Genomic DNA, 21748 nt, shown 5'->3' with positions numbered 1-21748 from the left:
GCTGGTAAACCCACCACTATTGTTGGCTTTTGTTTCAATAAACTGTTTAAGATGAGGAAATCACTATTGCATGCTTCTACTTAATAATAATGCTACATTTTATTTGAGGGTGCCTTTCTAAAACAAAAGCACACTTTACAGAGAAGAGCGAATAAATAATCAATAAAACAATTGATTAAAATAGCAAGTAAGTAAACAGTAAAAATCTATGTTCTGAAAATCTATGCGTGGGTTCTCTCCGGGTACTCTGGCTTCCTCCTACAGTCCAAAAACATGACTGTTAGGTTGGTCTCTTTACATTGCCCTTAGGCGTGAATGAGTGTGTGCATGGTTGTGTTGCCCTGCGATGGACTGGCAACCTGACCAAGGTGTACCCCACCTCCTGCCAGTAGACTGCTAGAGATAGGCACCAGCTTCCCCGTGACCCACTATGGAAGAAGCGGTAGAAAATGACTGACTGACTGACTGACTAAAATCTATGTTGTGAGGGGCAGAGCGACTGAAAGCTTTGTTCCCCATGGTGATAAGACGGACAAAAGGAACAATAAAATAAGTGGCAAAACTTTCATGAAATATCACTGTAGCCTGGGCTTTTTATGTTTCCATAAATTCACCCATTAGCCAAATATCCCTAACTTTTTGTGAGTAGTCGCTTTCAATAGTCCTCCAACTCGGAGTGTAGGGAATATTGTTGGGAAATGTTATAAGATTCCCTATGAGGGCAAATATAGGGATGCAAACCCTGTGCACTGAAGGCAATGTGGTTCAACAGAAGAAATCATTATGACATATTTTGGGAATGCCCCAAGTTAAATAGATACGGGTTGATATCAATCATGTATTAAATGCAGTGTTTAAAACTCAAACCATAAATAGATATAGAACATATTTTTGCATCAGAAAAAATTTGTTTTACAAAATGAAATGAAAATAATAAAAGACTACATTTAAACTCAAAGCAAAACAACAAAAAAATTAAGATTTGAAAACACATTTGACAAAATCCTTTCTCTGATTTGATAAAATATAAAATTTTCTACTGGACATTATAATTAAAGATTTTTGTTTTATCTAAATCACCAAAACTTTTACTTCAAACGTTTTGTAGTGAAACATACAAATGTAAGTGGCTTTTTTCACATTGTGAAAGCTAAAATTAACATCTATCAGAGGACAAAGACAAAAGGGTGCAAATTCTATGGCAGACCACGATTAACCCTCAACCTTTCTCAGGTTCCTAATGTTATTTACAACAATCTGTTTTGTTTAAAATCAAATACAAACTGATAGACAGCCCAGAGGCAAAATAACAAAAAATAAGAGTTGATAAATGCTTACACAGAAGGTTATAGAAAATATTTTTATTAAAAGGAAACTGCTAAAGATACACACAATCATTTTAGAACTGTTACCTGACCGTTAACCATGTGAAGCTTATGATAAGCAGTGTAGTTCTCTGGAAATATCATATCCATGATGGAAACTTATGAAAAGGTGAAGAACAAATTTGTCAAGTAATTTCTGCTAGACTTAAATAACCAATACAGAGGGGGTAAGATCGAACGAGCTTGAGGTCAATTAGTTTTTATTCACACAATTCATGAAGACTGCTCTCAAATATAAATTTGTGTAACAACTGCACCTTAAAACTACGTCCTATGCATCATATAACATTTGTTCTTCATCAAAGCTTAATAAAAAAACAAAAAAATAAAATGTCTATGTACAATTAAAAACAGTTAACCAATCACCATCACCCTAAAAACATAATCACAGTAAGTTTAAAAAGGCATGGCACTTGCTGTAAAAGCAAGGGGTGAATTCTCCACTGTAGTTAGAACCAGAAGTTCACTGAATCCACTGGATGGGCAGTCAGTTTGGAGTCTTACTGGATCAAAAATAAGCAGTTTATATCCTTAATGATCTTGTGCAAAAGTGGACTAGACTCCCGTCTTCTCTTGGATCCAGTCACGGAATTTAGTGACCGCAGCGTAGATGCCTGGTTTGTTCCTGCGAGCGCAGCCGTCGCCCCAGCTGACCACTCCTGCCAGGAACATACGGTTGCCTTCCGGACTGGACAGAGGTCCGCCAGAATCTCCCTGAAAAATAGGAAACAGAGAGACAGTTAATGCGGTATTAACATATAGGCAATAGGAGAGTAACAAAAACTCGTGATTAAATATTTTGTAATCACAAAATATTTCTCATCAAAGTGAACTCTCTCATTTGAGAAGTGGCATCTAGTTTCTGTTGGCGTGTAACTTCGTCTGAAGTAAATGTAAGGCAGTATTTTGAGGTTTTGATGTGAAGGTGGACACTTTAAGCTCCAATAATGTCTGAGACTCTTATTTTGAAATAAGAAAGGAAGTAGTTCTCAAGCTACACTGTTGACTTGATGAAAAAGGCTAACAACCCTTGGTTATAATGGCATTATAGAAGCTTCCGCTACTCAAAAATCATCAGTGTGGCAGCATTTCAAGTACTTTGTAGAAACAAGATAGAAAAGATATGAACAGATCTATAAGAACTGAGAATACTGCAACTAGCTAGCAATTAGCTACTAACGATGCTAAAGGTAGCGTTTGCTTTTTAGCTTCCTACTGATGCTAGCTAGGCATTTGATCACCTCTAGTTCTACAAAAAATACTTAGATAAAAGCTGAACTGGATTATTCTACTCTGAAAACAGATTTAAGGTTGCAACACAACAATTATTTAACAACCACTGAAAATTTATTTTAATTGCAAAATTGCTCTGGTGTTTGTAGTAACTAAATTACATAAGAACTTTAAGTACTTTAACTAGTTGAAGTAAACTAATATTACATTATATTAAGGACAAATTCAACACAAAACCATACTTTTAATGACTACTGCAGTCTCAAAATTCAAACAAGACAATTAACCCAAGTATATCTCAGAGTGGGTTGCATGGTGGAAGAGTTGGTAGCACCGATGCCTTGCACCTAGAAGATCCTAGGTTCGAATCCTGGCCTGGGGTATTTCTGCATGGAGTTTGCATGTTCTCCCTGTGCATGAATGGGTTCTCACTGGGTACTCCAGCTCCGTCCCACATTGCAAAAACACGACTTTTAGGTCAACTGGTCTCTCTAAATTGTCCTCTGATAGGAGTTTGGATTGATTCTCCTGTGTGTCTCTGCATTGCCTTGTGATGGACTGGTGACCCATCCAGAATGTTTAATTTGGAGAAACCACTTGTAATGTTAGTTGCGTAGAGCTACTTAAATTGTTCTTGTTTGATTTGTTGATTGCTGCTGATTGATACGTTTCAGTATACATACACTGTAGTTTAAAATACACACAGATACTTTTAAAGACAGTTTGTGAATACTTCATTAAAGAAAAAGGATTTCTTACTGTTCCTCAAGCTAATGCTAAAATTTAGTTTCATCTTGTTCTCTCATATATGTTGTATCATATTGTCTTGTGACCTGAATGTTTAGTCACCCCCCTGGCAGGCAGTGAGGAGTATTATTTATCATTACCAGTAATTGTTTTTATTTCCAGCTCTCTCCTAGCGACTTCTTCCATTTCTTTTATGCCATTTCTAACCAGATCTTTCTAAACAAAATTTAACAGAAAAATGAACATGACAGCATTGTTTTATAACTAGGATCAAATTGAAATATATCTAACTGAATTTGACTCTGACTATATGATTGTTGTATACATATTGGATCCATTTTGTAAATGCCTTGAGATAACCTTTGTTGTGAAACTGCGCTACATAAATAAAATGAAATAAAATGAAAATTCAATATGTTAGAAAGAAAATGCCGAAATAGACCCAAAGTAAGATGAAACATAGACCAAGAAAGGTAAAGTAAAGGACAAATAAGCTGCTTACCTGACAAGCATCCACTCCTCCGGTCAGTACTCCAGCACACAGCATCCGGGATGTGATTTGACCTCTCATTAATTCGTTACACACTGTTCTGTTTATGATTCGGACCTGAGCTTTCTGGAGTACCACAGCAGCGCTTCCTAAATTTAAAAATAATAAAAAAGATCAATAGAAACCACCTTCCCACTGATAACTAGCTCAAGGAGGACAACATCTAAACAACAAAATATTTTATTAACATCAGCACGGTATAATAAAAAATGAGCATTGATACAGGAAATGCAAAGAAACGCAAAAACCTTGAAGATAATTGTCTAAAAGTATATATTTATCAATCAAATAGCAAATGAATAATTAATGATGGCTCACTATAGGAAGGCAGGAAATGCACAATTTCAGTTATGTTCTTAATATCTTCTTAAATTATAGTTCTTACATTTTTATTGAGTCATTTATATATTCTTTATTCATTCTTGATCTTGGAACTTCTGGTCCTTCATAGTAAAAGGTGGTGAAAAATACATTGCCCTGACTAAATAATTCAAAATCTGATGCCCGTTAATGAAATAAATACTGAAATAAATGTACAGTATGAGGAAGCGGTTGAACTCATTTAAGTTAAAATGTATTCCTGCATACTCACCTCCCTCTCTGGTTGCTCCCCACCCTGTGATCCACACATTGTTGCCGGTCTTAAAGTCATGTTGGGGGGCTGGTAAGCAGATGGGCTGGATGTGGTCTGAGTAGCTGACTGGACTTTCCAGCTCCATGAGGGCGATGTCATTGTCGAAGGTGTGATGGTTGTAAGAAGGGTGAGAAATGATCTGCTTCAGGTTCCTTTTCACAAGAGAAGACCCTTGCTTCTGCTGGCTATGAAGGCCGAGGTAAACCTCCCAAGACTTGGGATCTGAGAATCTGAGATCAAACAAGGAAGCCGATTAATTCCTAATCTGATTATTTCTGGGAGACGATCAGATTAAATGGCAAAATAATAAATAAAACGTTCAACGTTTACAGAAAGCAACAATTTACTTTCTGAAATGTTTTAGACTGTTTTCTAATTGTATAATTGTAAGAATAAACTAAAAACAAAACTGACTATTTAAGGACTGAACAGGTTCAATGAGAGCAACTCGAAAAGAGTTTTGTTATTTCAACCATTATAATGTTGCTCCTTGTATAAGAATCACTAGTACAGACAGTATAGACTCACATAATTTAGATTGAAAGGTACACTTAAAAATAACTTTGGATGTCACATAATGAACAAAAAACCTAAGCACCAAAGATCAGACAGTGTTTATAAAGGGAGCTGCAATAGATATCTAGATATTCAGTTGAAAACGATTGTGAATGCAGTCCTATGCAATGTATTTACCTCCATTCTGAATGTGACAGGCAATATTAAAAGAAAGTAGAGATTCAAGCTAAAAACTGGGATTGTGTTAATTTCAAACCCACACATTGCATTTTGTTCCTTTCCTACTTCACCTTTTTTGATCTACAGACAAACCATTTGTACCCATGTACCTAACCCATAGTGTAAGAGTTTATGTTCATTGTAGTCATGTATTTTAATGAATGATGGGGATAAATGTTCAAAAAAATCCTCAAATCTTTCATGACTATTAAATTTTTATGCTGCACTCTCCTCCCATAGGGTTTGGCTGTGATCTGTTTGGACCTGCTGGTTCCTATAAAATATGACAGATTAGGAAGACTCATTAAACCAGAACAAATAAGAGACCTTCTGATGCTGCCTATTGGAGCCATTTAAACCATATGTACTTCTGGTAGACTTTGAAGAGATGATAGAAAATTACTTTAAATGACCAGTTTTCAAAGCAGATACAAAACATCCTCCTGGTTGGCATGAACTGATGAAACGAACCAAAATTTCAAAAGCTACACACTGACATTGAAATAGTTAAAACAGAAACTAGTTTGGTTTGAAAGCACCCCGATTTTCCTTGAATCTGAGTTAATTCATTGATGACTGAAATTGGTACAAACTAAGACAATTTTTCTAACATTCATATTCCAGATAAAATTTTCTGTGACTACTTTGATGTGAAAAAAATAACTGCTAAGGCACAAACACATTCTCACATGTCTTCACTTAGAACTTGATCCAATCTCTCTTTACTACTATTGTTTATTATGAAGTCCAAAGGATAAAGTATGTTGTGTAGGCCAGCTATTAAAATGGGACCAACTGAAACTTTACTTGATGTTGCCGTCGTCTTGCACACAGTGGGCCGCAGTGACCAGCCATTTGGTACCGATGACGGACGCTCCGCAGACATGTCCGTAACGTTTGACATGGAGGCTGACTTGCCATGGAAACTCTCCATCATCTGCGTCTTGTCCACCCACAATACGTGTCGCCGACTTGAACTTTTTAGTCCCACAGTCTGCAAAGCAAAAGAGCAGATGGTAACAGGAAGGTCTGTGGCAACTTGCTGTCAAACAGGTGAAAGGTTAAACCCAGTTTGGTTAGGAAGGCTCAGCCCAGGAGGTGAAGATGGGGAAGGGGTGTTTTATCTCAGACATGTTTTATTTGTGACATACCACAGTTCTCCTCATCAGATCTATCGCCACAGTCGGGTGTTCCATCACACTCCGGGTTCACCTTATTGATGCATTTGTTGTTTTTGCATTTGTATGTAACATCAGTGCATTGGAGCTCAGACCCTGGGGAGAAAATTGTTTTTAAATCTACAGATAAGATTAGACTGTAAAACTCTATCAGCCTTGCAAAATAGCTCAAACTCAGTCAGATTGGACCAAAAGCTACTGAACAGCAATTTTCAAGTCCTGCCACATATTTTCAATTGGATCTAAATCTGGACTAATGTCGTCTCCCCGGCATCTTGCCATGGACATTCCCTGGGAGTATGAGGAGTGTAACCTCCCACTAGTGGTCCTCCACATCCTCTGGTCTCAGAAACCACCAACACAATTTACCAATCCAAATATCACTGCCCTCAACTTATGTGATGTTTCAATGGTGGGTCTAACAAGAGCCAAGGCCACTCTAACTCATGAATATGCTTTAATCTAAACCATTATATTGTAGCTCTGGTTGAATGGTAAGGTCCACTGTCCTGCAGGAAGGTGAACACCTGTCCGCGTCTCAAAATCTTTTGCAGCCTTTGACATTTGTTTGTCCCCAGAATTGTCTTGTATTTAGCTCCATCCAGGTCAGAGGACACGCAGGACCAAGGTGTCAGGGAGAAGATTTTAGCTGACATTCAAACTTTGAATTCAGAGAGTGAGAGTGAGAAGCCCAGCTATTTAGGAGGCTCCTCCACCTCGAAAACAGCCAGAAGTGTTAAGACTACATTCCAGGCATCTTCCAACAGAGGGCTTAGATACTCTATACTGCCAAAAGTATTGGGTCACAGCACCAAATCAATAAATCACAGTGTTTCAATCATTTCCATGGCTGCAGGTGTATAAAGCTTGGTGTGGATAAATTGACTGGCCTGCAGTCCTGACCTAAATCTTTTTGAACACCTTTGGGATTAATTAGAACGGAGGCTGCACTTCTGGTTTTCTCATCCAACTATGAACACATTCCTAAACCTTGTGGATGATGCTTACAGAAGAGTTAAAGTTGCTGTTGCTGGCAATGGTGGGTCCATCAACAAATTGGACCTTTGTAGACTGACAAGTACCTTTGGCAATATAATGTATATATTAGGGATGCACCTATATGGAAATTGAGGCCGATATCGATATCCGATTTTAATATGAAAAATGACCACACTGCTGACATTGCCTCTCTGCCTCAGTTAAACACCCTACTGTCCTGCACTGCATCACTGTCACATGCCTAAACAAACACCACATGGCCACCCCTACCTCTCCTGAAATACATACACAAACAGCAACAAGATGGTAATCAATATTGGTTTTTAATGTCAGCCCAGTTGTACTTGTCAGACAGATACCGATATTTTAAAAAATGACTAAAATCATCCGATAACGATGTCAATGCAGACTGCGCTCCTAGCAGTACTTACTTCACAATTACTAGTTCCTATCTAACTATATTTGTCATATTTATCCCACCACGGGGCAATTCTTATAGTAAGTTTTCATTTTTCTGCAAAACATCTTTTAGCCTTAACAGGTGGCTGTTGTACGCCATTATAAACACACATTTACAGCAAAATCAAAATACAATGATAATACTTAATATTGATGCTGTTTAATAGCTATTTTAATGAGTCTCTTGACATTTTTGCCTTACTGGAAAGTAACTCTCACCTTGTAAAGATTTTTTTGTAATATCTTTGAGTTTACAATGTGCAATTCAACTGACAAAAAGAAAAAAGAAAATGATCCACTAATCTTACTTCCTCCACAGTCAAGCTCATCGGAACTGTCTCCACAGTCATTGCTACCGTCGCAGTGTTTCTTCTCAGAGACACATTTTCCGTTCTTGCAGGTGAACTCTCCAGATGAACATCCACCTTAAAAAAAAGATGTATGATAAACTGGTTTGCAATCCTTCCTGTAAAAACAGCAGCGGCAGCGGCTCGTACCACAGTTCATCTCATCTGTGTTGTCTCCGCAGTCATTAACGCCATCACATTTCCAGAACTTGGGCTTACACAACCCATTTGCACAGGTGATGCTGTCTGAGCTGCACTCTGGAGAAGCACATGTTTAGAAAAACTGTGTTATGGTGACTCAGTAATAAAACTGTGGCTAAAACAAGCAGTCCAAATGTACAGTGAGTAAATAACACATACTGCAGTTCAACTCGTCAGTCATGTCTCCGCAGTCATTCCAGCCGTCACACGTGAGGTTATGGTTGACACACCAGCGATTCTTGCAAAGGAACTGATTAGGGCAAGCTGTGGACGACACAGTGTGAAAAATAAAGGAACATCTTGCAGAGAAAGGTTAATCTAAACGTAACTCCGCTACTTACGGTCTGTGCTTTCAATGGCTTCATACACCGCAGTGAAGCCTCTGTCCACATAGGAGTTATCAGAGTGAAATTGCACTTTTACTACGTTGGTTTTGCTGATTTCGACTAGTGTCCCCTCAAGGTTCTTTCCACACAGTCTGAGAAACAGATTAAAGAGCAATGACAAACCGGTTTACGTTTTCTGATTGTAATTTTTTTAAAATCCCAAACTAATAATTGCTGAACTTACTTTTTATTATTAATCATCACATAGTCTTTGTTACAGTTCTTGCCGTCCTCCTGGCCGGGCTCAGCCAAGAGGAACATTTCGAAAGTTACTTTCACTACTTTATTCTCAGGGACCTCAAAGAAAAAAGGAAGAGTGGAAGCATGCAGAAATACAAGAAAAAAATAAATCATTGGATAATGTGTCTTTGAGGAACACTCACCTGGATTTCCCAATCACAGTCCATATTAGGGGGATAGTAGTGTGGAAAGTTGGGGGTAGAGAACCTGCCTGTTTTACCCGTCAGTTTGGAACCGCAGCTCTGACCTAGGAAAGAACCCATAGGGTCAGGTTGGTCTGGATAGATTTTATTCCCCTAAATGAATAAAATAATGATTTGAAAGCTGCTTTGTGTATTTACTCAGGTTATCGTTATTCAATATTAAAATGTGTTTGATGATGAGAAACAATAAAGTGGGACAAAAAGCAAAGACAAGAAGGCGGAGAGCACTTTATCACAGCAATGTGTATACAAACAGTATATAAATAAAGTAAATCAAGGTTTCAACCCTTACTCATACTTCCGCGTGATACTTGTGAAACCTTTGCTTGAAATCCTGGGAAGTTGTGTTCCTCATTTGTGCCCATTGTAACCAGCATGACATTTCCAGAAGAATAAAACGTTGGTGGTGCACTGGGTGAAAAGTATCCACACAATCTGTGGAAAACAGATTCCAAAGAGATAAGTTTGGAGAACCAACTCCTGACCCTGAGGTGCGAAATATATTTTTTTCCACAGAATCTGGATTTTTTACTTACACAGGTTTTAGTTTTTTTGGGGGGCTGGTTATATCTGGCAGATATAACTATACAGTTCAACTTTTATCCCCAAAACATAACATGGGTGTATCAAATTTAGTCATTTAAAAAGAGGAGAAAAGCTTTAATGTAGAAATATAGGCAGCGGACGCATGTATCTATCCACAATTAGGCTGTCACCAGCAGATTTCATCATCTCATGACAGCTCATGCTGTTTTTTTTCCATTAAGCAATTCATTTAAGGTAAAGATTAAAGTAAATTTATGAGAAGGTATAATCCTGTACTACTGTCAATCTTTTTCCTGCCACTGTAACTTCTGGATCTCTATTTACAGATCTCTAAAAGAACATGCAACCAGTTTTATTGACACGAACATCCAAGCTCTGGTTAGATGACCAGCCAGTGATCTTAACCATTACACCAGACAGTTCTGCAGGCTGCTGCTTGTTGTTTACAACTGTGTCCACTCCATACATTTGACAAGTAACATAATTTGTTCAATCTTCAGGAAAGCAACGATAATATGCAAGTTAAAAAACCAGAGGACCATATGTAGAACCCTGAGGTACACCAACAACGCTATTAACCATTTGAAAAAGGTCATTTATGTGAACACACTTTTTTTTCTCAATGATTTTGTGCAGTTCATCGAATTAAACTAATTTCTTTGTATTTAACATGTATTTCTACAGTCACGTTAATTTTCTTCACTTCTGAGTGTTACCAGCAGAGGCTCCTAAATGAAGTACAATATAAAGCATTCTGTGTTCATTAAAGAATACAACGTGTGAAAGGAGAAATATACTCACTCTACCAAAGCACGGCTCTCTGTAGCCACCAGAGAGTCATAGATTTTCACAAAGTCATTTTTGCAGTCCGGCTCCAGATTAATGGTGTCAAACTCGAGCTTGACAATGTTTCCCCGGTCTGCTCGCAGCTTCCACTGGTTGAAGGTGTTCTCGGTATATGGAGAGTCAGGGAAACCAGGGGACTTAATCCAAACAATCTCATTGGGCTTTGTATGTTCTGAAAAAAATGCTTGTTCTGACACACACATGCACACACACAGAGAACATGTAATGCAATAAATTCTGTTTAACAGGTCCCAGTCACTCACAACCAAGAACTGCCCATTCACAATAGAGCCTACAAATTGTATCCTATTTTCTAATCCTGATTATAATCATTTACTGAGAAAATTAGATCATGGACCAAGAGAGCACAACATTGTGACCACTGACAGGTGAATAACACTGATTATCTCTACATCATAGCACCTGGTCTTGTGAAGGAAAACAGTGGTGAACTGGCAACAAGGGCTAGTGTCCAATAGAAGAATAATGTAAAATTGCTCAAATTGCTCCAAGAAGTTTATGATGTTTCTAATAGAAAGGGGACATAATAAACTCTACACCACAGTCTGTTGCGTACAGGGCTGGATAGCAGCAGACGTGTCCCGGCACCCATGGCAAACCTATCAAAAGCAGCAAAAATTTGCACGTGAACACCAGACCTGGACCTTGAAGCAATAGCAGTACGTGAGCCGGTCTGCAAAGAATGTGGTAGCCAGCTGCATCTATCATGTTACTGGGGAAGACATGGAACCAGGATGCACTATGGGAAGAAGGGAAGCCTGTGGAAACAGTGCTATACTTCGGCCAATGTAATTTGTTTCTGTCGTTCACGTGGGTGTCACCTGGACATGTGCAACCCACCTAAGCATTGTTGCAGACCTTGTACACCCTTTTGTGGAAACCATTTGTAATGACTGTGGCCCCTTTCAGCAGAATAACATACCCTGCTGCAAAGCAAACAGTGCACAAATGCTTTAACGGCAGCGAGTTTGAGATTGGAAACAATTGCACAACTTTTCATAGCCTAAATAAATAGCTCAAATAAATAAAATCATCGTTGCAATTTTTTATTTATCTATTTGGGGTTTCGTTGTCTGATACAGTATAAAGGCGGCAAATGAAAAAAGGAGCAACAAGTGAATATTTTGGTTAAAGCTTTGCTTTTTTTATTTCTCTCAATATTAACATAATGGTTCTCCACCTAAAATGGTTACGTTTTTTATCATCCCATTTCTCTGTCCCCAAATGTGGCTTTTGGCTGGGGTTTCTGTGTTAAGCTGCTTTGCTTTTACCACATAAAAATATTGTTACTGATGTTTTATAACATGAACATATTTCATAAAAGGCATCAAAAGGTAACAAAAAAAGACAAACTTGGACACTTACCCTTAAATGACAACAATCTCTTATCCAACACTGCAAGAGGAACCAAAAACAGACAGAATGAGATTAAAAAGTACTGCCAGAAAAATAGCAGTGCAGATGCAGACTGAGTGACAAACAGTTACCCGAGGTCTTCATTTCTTTAATATCCAGGTGATTAGCTTGTCTGTTCGGTGATGATACAGATTTTCTCGCATTGTTGTCCAAACTAGACACAGCAATGTCAACAAATACTTCTTGGCCCGCAGGAATTTTAAACTCCGACAGGAAGTAGGCAATAACGCTGCCCTCACTGGAAACATCACAATCAGAATTTATTATAGCCGCCAAGCTTATAAACAACCAGGTTAAAACACATACTGAACATAATCTTTTAAACATGCTGTCATATTAATATTAAAAATTCCAAGATCATATATGTGACCAAGAGGATCAGAGATATGACTATATTCCTCCATCTTCATTCATACCTGAACGCCTGAACTGTAGAGCCGACGTAGTATTTCTTCAGCCTTGCATCATTGGTGTAAGTGGTTTTGAGCTGAAAAAGGTTGTTATAAAATTAAAGAAAAAAAAGAAAGAAATATTTGGTTACAAAATAAAAATAAAAACTTCTGCATGTATTTGATACGGGAACCCGGAAGCCTTACCTGTTTCACCACCTGCTCAGCCAGAGCCTTGAACTCAGGAGTGCTGGAGTTCTCATAGGCGTCTTGAAACACCTGGTTGTCAATCTTTATTGAGCCGGTGTACATTCTCTCGTGTGTATTTTCACGGACTGAAAGAACACAAAAACACTGAGTATGCACACTTGAACTCTATTAGATCAATCTACTGTCACTACAGCAGCTCATCTTTAATTTTACATGTCGGTTAAAGTGTGTTGTGAGGCTTTTTTGGCTAGAGATTCTGCACCGTTGGTAGCAGTGAAGCATACTGGGATCTATGCATGAGAACTGAAAAGTTAAAGTGATCATTGTTACCAGTAAAAATTGGTAACGGTTTCAAAAACACTTGGGGAAGAAGGAAGGAAAAATGAATACTTCCCCAAGCTTTCGATTTCTTTTCCATACTTATCCAGGCCTGGAAAATACTGAAATCATAGCCCAAGCTTTCTCACACTGCAAAAGAACCCTGCCCTGCAGATAGCCAGACTGACAAACCAGCTAATAACATCTTATACTTGTGTAATCTGCAACAGGCGTCTTCTGTTCAATTTTAGTGAGGTGATATCAAAAACTGTTTTTAGATTAATTAAGATTTTTCTTGCAGATTTTTCTGCCGGTAACCCTTAAGCCCATGTGGAGTTGGTTAATATTTCTATTGAAGCTAAATCCAGCATCCTGATAGGCAGCCTGTAACTCAATATTCTGGGACCAAACTTGGCTTTTTGACAAGTAATTTCCTGTGTTCCAAGTATAGGTTTAGGTGGGAATGACTCCTTAAAGTATGTGTTTGAAGTAACTCCATCCGTGTTACAGAGCACATGTCTCTGAAGACATGAGGCAGCTAGATTAAAAGAAACATGCTTAAAAAAATTCAAATGGATTCCCATAAATTAAGATTGAAAACATACTGCATTTGTTTCACCTAACAGACTAAATTTGATTTTCTTCCCAAAATTATTTTTATCATTTATGTCCCTCAATTCTGCATTTTCCAACCTTTACATTATTGTAAAGTTTGGAAAAACTTGTGGTTTGTTAGGAAAAGTTCTTAAGATCACATCAACATATATGAACAAAGTTTCCAGATATTCCACTTTTACAGCAGATTCCTCCATCTATTGGTGGAATTAATGGATGGAAAAATTAATTACAAGGATAATTGTTTAGAGCAAAAATCAACATTAAAATGCAAGTTTAAATAACCGCACAGTCCCACTTGATTTGGGTACGGATTTAGACCGCGGCCCATTATTTTGGGACCTCTGAAGGAGCAAAGGAGAATAATGCTCTGTGCTAATAGCACTTTTATGCAATTATTTTTGCATGCATCATAGTCAAAATAAAAACAAACAATAAGAACAACTAGAACAGTTTTGTAACTGTAATAAAAACAATATTTTCCTTTAGCAGCAGTAGGAAAATTGTGACTTTTCTGTTTTAAAATAAAGCAATGAGATACACTTATACCTTTTATTTTAAATGGTTGTGAAGCTGTGATGTATATTATTATTATTTTACATAGTTATAATCTCATTAAGACTTGGGGCTATGTGGAAACACCAAGAACCACAGAAATTAACAGAGCTAGAGGACTGACTAACCTGTCAGCATTATTATTGTTAGAAAAATTACTTTGTCATTTCATGTGGATTTATTTATTTATTTTAGGTGCATTTTCCTTTAAATGACCACAAGAAATGTAGCAAGTCTAACCTGCTTTTGATTTCAAATATTTTTTCATCCATATTTACCAAATGATTTCATAAAACAGGAGTAAAACTGTTACTCATCAAACTGATAGGTAAAGCACTTGATTTTTTTTAAAATATATTTTTCAGCACTAGTGGCCTTTATTTATTTATTTATTTTTGACAATAGGCAGACAGGAAAGAGGGGCAGAGAGAGGGGGAGACAACCGGCAAATGTCGCCGGGTCCGGGACCCGAACCCGGGACAGCCGCCTCGAGGACCGCAGCCTCTGCATATGGCCACGCGCTTAACCCCTACACCACCAGCGCCATGCCCAAGCACTTGATTTTAATAAAAATAACCATTTCTAATCAACCAGTGTATCAAAGAACCTTAAAAGACAAAGGCACCTTGAGGGTGAGAGAGTTTAGAACATGCAATTCTTCCCAACTCAGCACAACCCTTCATCTATTAAAAGGAGGAGCTACTTACAGTGGAAATGCCAGACCAGCAATCCGATCATGATAGCAACAACAGTCGATAAAATCACCATTCCGATCAGAGCGCCTCTCTTCCCCGGACTCTTTTTCTTCTCCAGCTTTTTGTTGTCTGATGCTTGAAGGAACTGCACAGACTCGAACTCTTTTCCCTGAACAAAACATAAAAAGATGAATATGTAAGACAATTAATTGTGGAGGTGCACCTGTAAAAACTGTTCCCCTAGAGAAGCTAGAAATTAATAAGTGAGAATTTAAAAGTAAAATATTCCTTCTACAGGTAAACTGTTTTTGCTTTTTTGTCACACTTAAATGTCTCACATCACCACATTTTAATATCAGACAAAGATACTCAGAGAAAATACAAAGTGCAGTTTTAATATGATTTTATTCATCAAGGGGAAAAAAAAGCTATCCTAACAAACCTGACCTTATGTGAAAAAGTAATCACCCATAAACCTAATTGTCCCACCTTGGCCATAATAACTCCCATCAAGCATTTGTAGCAACTGGGAATGAGTCTTAAATCGCTGTGGAGGAATTTTGGCCCACTCTTCTTTGCAGAATTGTTTTTTTATTTTAGCCTCATGGAAGGTTATGGAGCATGAACTGCCTGTCTATGGTCACCACAGCATCTTAGTCACATGTAAGTCCAGACTTTGACTAGTCCACTCCAAAACACCTTTTTAGAGTCATTTAAAGGTGGACTTGCTGGTGAGCTTTGGACCAGTGTCCTGTCTCCGAACCCTAGTTCATTTGAACCTAGGTTCTGCTACAGAGCAGAATTCATGGTCCCATCAGTTACATTGAGTCCATCAGGGTAACGCCGCCATGTTTGATGGTAGGTACGATGTTGTTCTTCTGAATTCTGTGTTAAGTTTTAGGCCAGATGTAACTGGATGTAAAGGTAACTGAGGCCTGTAGTGGTTTAGATCAATGTGTCTCAACTCTGGTCCTCAGGACATATTATCCTGAATGTTTTAGGCGTTATCCTGCTCTTATACACCTGCCTTAAATAAATAGGTGACACTTGGTGGCATGCTGAGGAGGTAATGCAGTCATTTGAATCTGGTGAGCTGTGGCATCTAAAACATGAATGACAGTGGGCTCTGGAGACCAGGAGAGAGAATCACACCTTTAGATATAGTTCCAGGTTTTTGTGGTTACCTTCAGAATGAATATTCAATGCAATGTTGGCAGGTTGTTCACCTCTGGGAAGGTTTCTCACTGTTCCAAGTTTTCTCCATTCATTAATGGCTCTCACTAGGGCTGCATGATATTAGAGAATCTTGAGATGGTGATAATAATAATAAATATTGCAATGATGATATCAGGTTATATATATGCCTATTATCCTTTCTCTTCTTTCTTATCTGTGCTTCATACACTCTGTGCTGCTTAATATTTTGGGCTACTAAATTAATGTCCTGTGTAAGCATTTGCTGATGTGAGACTTTCCAACTGGCTAAATATTACATTAGCATGTAAAATACAAGTTTGAAACACTTGGAACATATTAGCGAACAATCACAGAACTCCAGTTTATCATTTGGAGTAGGACTACTGCACACGCTGATATCCCAATGACGATATATTGGCGATATATTGTTCAGCCCTAGCCCTCACTGTGGTTTGCTGAGTCCCAAAACCTTTTTCACACAAATGTCAGTGACTTTGTTTCTCATTCTGCAGCAACTCCTCAACCTTAGCCTGACCCAGAAGAAGGTTCCAGTGTTGTGGAAGACCTCCTGTCTTGTTCCAGTACCACAGAGATCTCACCCATTAGTCCTCAATGACTATAGACCTGTTGCCCTGACATCCCACATCATGGATGTCCAAGAGATACTCCTGTTGGCACCACCTGAGTAAGCAAACAATAACCTATCAGGACCCTCTTCAGTTTGCTTATCGCTGTGGAGTTGGAGTTGAAGACGCCATCAAACCCACTGTCATCTGGACAAAGCCAGTAGCACTGTGATTTGCTCTGTCAGAAACTCCATAAGACTCAGGTGGAGGCCTCAACCATCTCCTGGATCAAAGACTACCTGACCAACAGATGACAGTTTGTGACACTGAAGGGTTCTGCCATCATCTACTGGTGTAGCAGCATAGGAGCCAGGGACTTAAAAAAGCTCCACAAGCTAATAAAGAAGGCTGGCTCTGTTCTGGGGACTCCTCTGGAACCTCTGGAGATCATTGTGCAAAGAAGGATTCTTCATAAAATGAAGAACATTATGGAGAACCCTGAGCATCCTCTTCATGAGACTGTCCTACAACAACATGTTTTCAGTCAGAGGCTTCTTCAGATCTGCTGTAAGACGGAGAGCTAGAGGAGATCCTTCCTGCCCACAGCCATCAGCATCTACAACGGCTCTTTGAAGAAACCTGCATAATATGAGCTACAACATTTAATGTCCCTTTGTGATGAATAAAGTATTTTTGAATTGAATTTGTTACTGAATTTCATTAGACTGACGTGATGCTTTCCGAAATCATTTGGCCTACTTCATGTTGTCAGTCGGGTTCTATTGAAGTGATTTATGGATTCTACAGGACTGACAATAATCAGCATTGAATGTGACAAACATGGTGAATCAAAGTTAATTCATGATTTAACAAAGGAGGAAAAAGGTTTTTCTTTTTATACAGGCACAGGTTAGTCTGGATTTATTTTACCCTTGATAAATAAAATCATCATTGAAAATTGCATTTAGTAATTATTCTTTGTCTATTAAAATTGGTGCTACAAAACGTTTTTGGATTATCTGACAAAAAATAAATTGGATAATCTGGAAAAAAGCACAAAATAAAGAAATTTGTAATGAGGCAAATACTTTTTCACAGCACTGTATCACATTGGGTTCACACCTAAAGACCATAACTCTGGATTTTAAACAGTTTGGGTTACCTACAAAACAGCTTCTAAAGAACAAGCTATGTGCAACACTCGTTTCGGTTTCATTCAAACATTTATTCTAATCTAAAGAGCTAGTAATGCAACAGGTGGGAACTTCAAGCCTGAGTCATGGATGATTGTGCAGTTACTTTCAGGATGTTTCACACAGGGGCGGTGGAGGAAGGGAAGGAGTACAAAGGTTTCACAACATGAAATCCTGTCTAACCTGCTCAGAAGCAAACCGCAGCCTGACAAGAAGCTCCCTGACTGTTCAGAGCAGCAGACAAAAACTGAAAAACAACCTGGTTTACATATTATTGAACAGATCACACAAAGTGTTGTGATGCTTGAAATACATAAGATCATCCCCAGCTTTGGATCTCGCTGTTCATTGATCATGTTTGACAACAAAAGTGTGACATATAGTTTACCGTTTCATAAACAGGAAGCAACACTTTCAGTACGTTCAAACCCGATACTCATGCAGAGCTAAAATAACACGCTGTACTGCAGCCCTGAGGGCAAAGCTCACCCATTTCATTCTAATGAACATGACACACACACTTAGGCCTGATTTTACATCCCGTGGAAGAGAAATTTCTTCCAATCCAGCATGTTTTGGTGGGATCATAATCACAGATTCACATGCGTGACACATACATCATGCATATTTTCCTGGTCCCTCTTGTGAGGCAGAATATACATGAGGAAACTCAGAAAATCCATCATTATATTCAAAACATTAAGACTGAATCAGACAAACGTGTAAATATTTCAATGATATTATAAGAATATAACTTAATATATTAATATAACAATTTCCAGGTTGCTTTCATGTCTTAAAAGCACATTCCTAAACCTTTGTCTGACTTTTATTGAACTCAAGAAATGTACATGCAGTTGAGTGTGGCGTTTCGAGGCATTTTACAAACACTATTTGACCTGCTGATCACAATTCAGATCAGATCCCCCATCATAGGAGGTTGATTCCGATGGCCGACCGATTGGTACACATCAAACTTCTTCTGAAATCTGTTTTTTATTATTACTAGGCAATCAAAAATAACCTTAAACATCTCGTTGAGGGTTTTGTAGTGCCTCAAATAACAAATCTTTCAAAAAGAAAAGGGTTAGTTTCTGTTTAACACCACCCTGCGATGCTGTAGTTTTATCTCACTTTTATTCAGGACAGGGGTGAACAGGGTCACAAATAGGGTGGAGAAATCTGCAGGAATGACTTTTGAACTGTCAAAAGAACTTCTGGAAAAACATGTTTGATCAAAAGGCTGGTTTAGTTATGAAGCTGTGTTTCTAAAGAAGGAAGTGAACCATGGATCAAGTTCTTTTTACTGAGCCAAGTTCTAGGAAAACACATCCCAGAAAAAAAGGTGTGTGCAGTGGGGTATTTATCTGTTTCTCATTTTATGTTTCCCTGAAGACATTATCAGAAACAGAAATCAGGTCACCATCTTATTGTGTGAATGCCTTTATGTCCAAGGTAACAAATAACAAACCTAAGTGTAACTTTATTTATTGGTCATTAACCCTCTGAAGAGCAGATTATAAAGTCCAATGTTGTTGTTTTGTATTTATTTATTTAATGCTAAGGCCAAATAATTGCCAAAAACAGAGAACAACCACTTTCCTATTTTCCAAAACAACTCCAACCTTCAGTATCAGAACGTTTTCAGTATCGATAAACTTTTTAAGTTTATGGTTACATTTCTTTTTTTATCCTGAGGCAAACAAGTGTTTGGACCTGCTGAGACAGCCCCCAACCTGAATACTGGTATGTTTCTGTATACAATGAACACAAAGCCCTTTCCTTCATAACAGCTAGATGCAGGTTTAACAAACAATCACGCGTGGAAACCTTACCATCTTTGGGGTGTATTTCGATCCACTGTCCATGTAGTCCATCGGATCTCTAGTTTTTTTTTTTATTTAAAATTCCCCAAACGGTCCTTTTTATTCCTTTTCTTAGTTCTGTCCGTGAGTTTCAGTAGATGGAGCCCGAAGGCTGCTTCCAGAGGCCCAGCACCAACAGGTGAATCCTAGGTTTATCAACGAAACTACAGATTAAACAATTAAAAACCCCGTAAATAACTAGAAAATAAAGAATATATAAGAAATCTCCAGTTGAGTTGTTGTTCAGTTTCACCTGCGTATCGCGGGACGGGCACGGAGAAAAAACTGCCTTCTTCCGGGAACCTTGCCGCTTCAGTGGGCGTGTCTCCGCCCTAATCACCTGAGAGAGCAAACCAGACATTAGTAACACAATCAGACTTATTCCCATCACACACGTTTAATCTAAAACCTATGTGCTGGTTCTGGACACAGTTCTGAGCACCTTGGCTGTCAGGTTCAAACTTAGATAGTCTGGTTTGTTATCTCGGAATCTAACTACAGACTCATGTGATCTTATTCACGCTTTCGGTTTATGTAACAAAGATGACTCGTCTCCATTTTTTTTTTTTTTTTGCATCATTAAGGCAAAGAGTATGAATCAATATTTCCATTTTATAAGCTGTTTCACATACTTTGTTTTGAATATTTTAATTGCAGAGCCTTTTTCCCATTTTGTCACCTTAAAACTACATATTTTAGTGTTTGAATGGGTACTATGTGTGCGTGATAAGCAAAGATAATGCACATTGCAGGATAATAATGCATAGCTTTTACATTTTTACAGATAAGTATCCATATGTGCTAAACCAAGCAAGATCTGCTGGGATGGCAGCAGGGACTAGTAGCAACTCCTCAGCAGGAGACCGTCCTGGAGCTTTCTGCAGAAAATCAGTTAAATCACTTGATGATCTTGCAAACTGTTCTTTTACATGCAATATTTTTACCAACGGTTTCCTGAATGTGAGGTCATTTTGATGCAAAATGTTTCTCTTTGGAAGTAAAAATGACTGAAACAAAACAGCAATTTTATAACCATTAGTCTGCTAAATAGACTGATAGAGTTACTGTTTCGCAGTTTAGCCTGTGCTGAAAATATAGATACGCATATAAAATAGCTGATTTTGTTTTAGGGCAAAAATACAGTGAATATTTGTTACTGTTTTGAAATTAATCTTATAAGCTACAGGGGTTGGACAATGAAACTGAAACACCTGTCATTTTAGTGTGGGAGGTTTCATGGCTAAATGGGACCAGTCTGGTAGTCAGTCTTCATTGATTGCACATTGCACCAGTAAGAGCAGAGTGTGAAGGTTCAATTAGCAGGGTAAGAGCACAGTTTTGCTCAAAATATTGAAATGCACACAACATTATGGGTGATATACCAGAGTTCAAAAGAGGACAAATTGTTGGTGCACGTCTTGCTGGCGCATCTGTGACCAAGACAGCAAGTCTTTGTGATGTATCAACACCACGGTATCCAGGGTAATGTCAGCATACCACCAAGAAGGACGAACCACATCCACAGCTCCACAGGGTCAATATACACAGCCGGACTGCTATAGCCAAACCTTTGGTCACTCATGCCAATGCCAAACGTTGGTTTCAATGGTGCAAGGAGTGCAAATCTTGGGCCGTGGACAATGTGAAACATGTATTGTTCTCTGATGAGTCCACCTTTACTGTTTTCCCCACATCTGGGAGAGTTACGGTGTGGAGAAGCCCCAAAGAAGTGTACCACCCAGACTGTTGCATGCCCAGAGTGAAGCATGGGGGTGGATCAGTGATGGTTTAGGCTGCCATATCACGGCATTCCCTTGGCCCAATACTTGTGCTAGATGGGCGCGTCACTGCCAAGGACTACCGAACCATTCTTGAGGACCATGTGCATCCAATGGTTCAAACATTGTATCCTGAAGGTGGTACCGTGTATCAAGATGACAATGCACCAATACACACAGCAAGACTGGTGAAAGATTGGTTTGATGAACATGAAAGTGAAGTTGAACATCTCCCATGGCC

General features: G+C 38.4%; 1 protein-coding gene across 2 annotated transcripts; it reads right to left on the bottom strand.

Annotated features, from left to right (window-relative positions):
- Positions 1 to 1346: 1346 nt before the first annotated feature.
- st14a (ST14 transmembrane serine protease matriptase a) lies at positions 1347 to 20069 on the bottom strand. Of its 2 annotated transcripts, none has more exons than XM_047390554.1 (20): positions 19983 to 20069; positions 19700 to 19875; positions 14921 to 15077; positions 12723 to 12850; positions 12543 to 12613; positions 12198 to 12364; positions 12076 to 12105; positions 10645 to 10879; positions 9590 to 9732; positions 9238 to 9341; positions 9039 to 9151; positions 8810 to 8946; positions 8628 to 8732; positions 8418 to 8525; positions 8229 to 8345; positions 6436 to 6558; positions 6092 to 6278; positions 4508 to 4779; positions 3868 to 4004; positions 1347 to 2099 (listed from the first exon to the last, which is right to left on the bottom strand). In XM_047390554.1, the coding sequence occupies exons 2-20, from the start codon at positions 19739 to 19741 to the stop codon at positions 1941 to 1943; spliced, it is 2535 nt and encodes an 844-aa protein (XP_047246510.1). In that variant the 5' UTR covers positions 19742 to 19875; positions 19983 to 20069; the 3' UTR covers positions 1347 to 1940. The 2 variants fall into 2 exon arrangements, with proteins under 2 accessions (XP_047246510.1, XP_047246509.1); XM_047390553.1 differs by having other exon boundaries at positions 19700 to 19893; positions 19983 to 20067.
- Positions 20070 to 21748: the final 1679 nt, after the last annotated feature.

This window comes from Girardinichthys multiradiatus, chromosome 18 (genome assembly GCF_021462225.1).
Source record: "Girardinichthys multiradiatus isolate DD_20200921_A chromosome 18, DD_fGirMul_XY1, whole genome shotgun sequence".
Lineage (NCBI taxonomy): Eukaryota > Metazoa > Chordata > Actinopteri > Cyprinodontiformes > Goodeidae > Girardinichthys > Girardinichthys multiradiatus.
The sequence above is the reverse complement of the archived record's forward strand: the minus strand, read 5'-3'. Positions and strand labels throughout refer to the sequence as shown.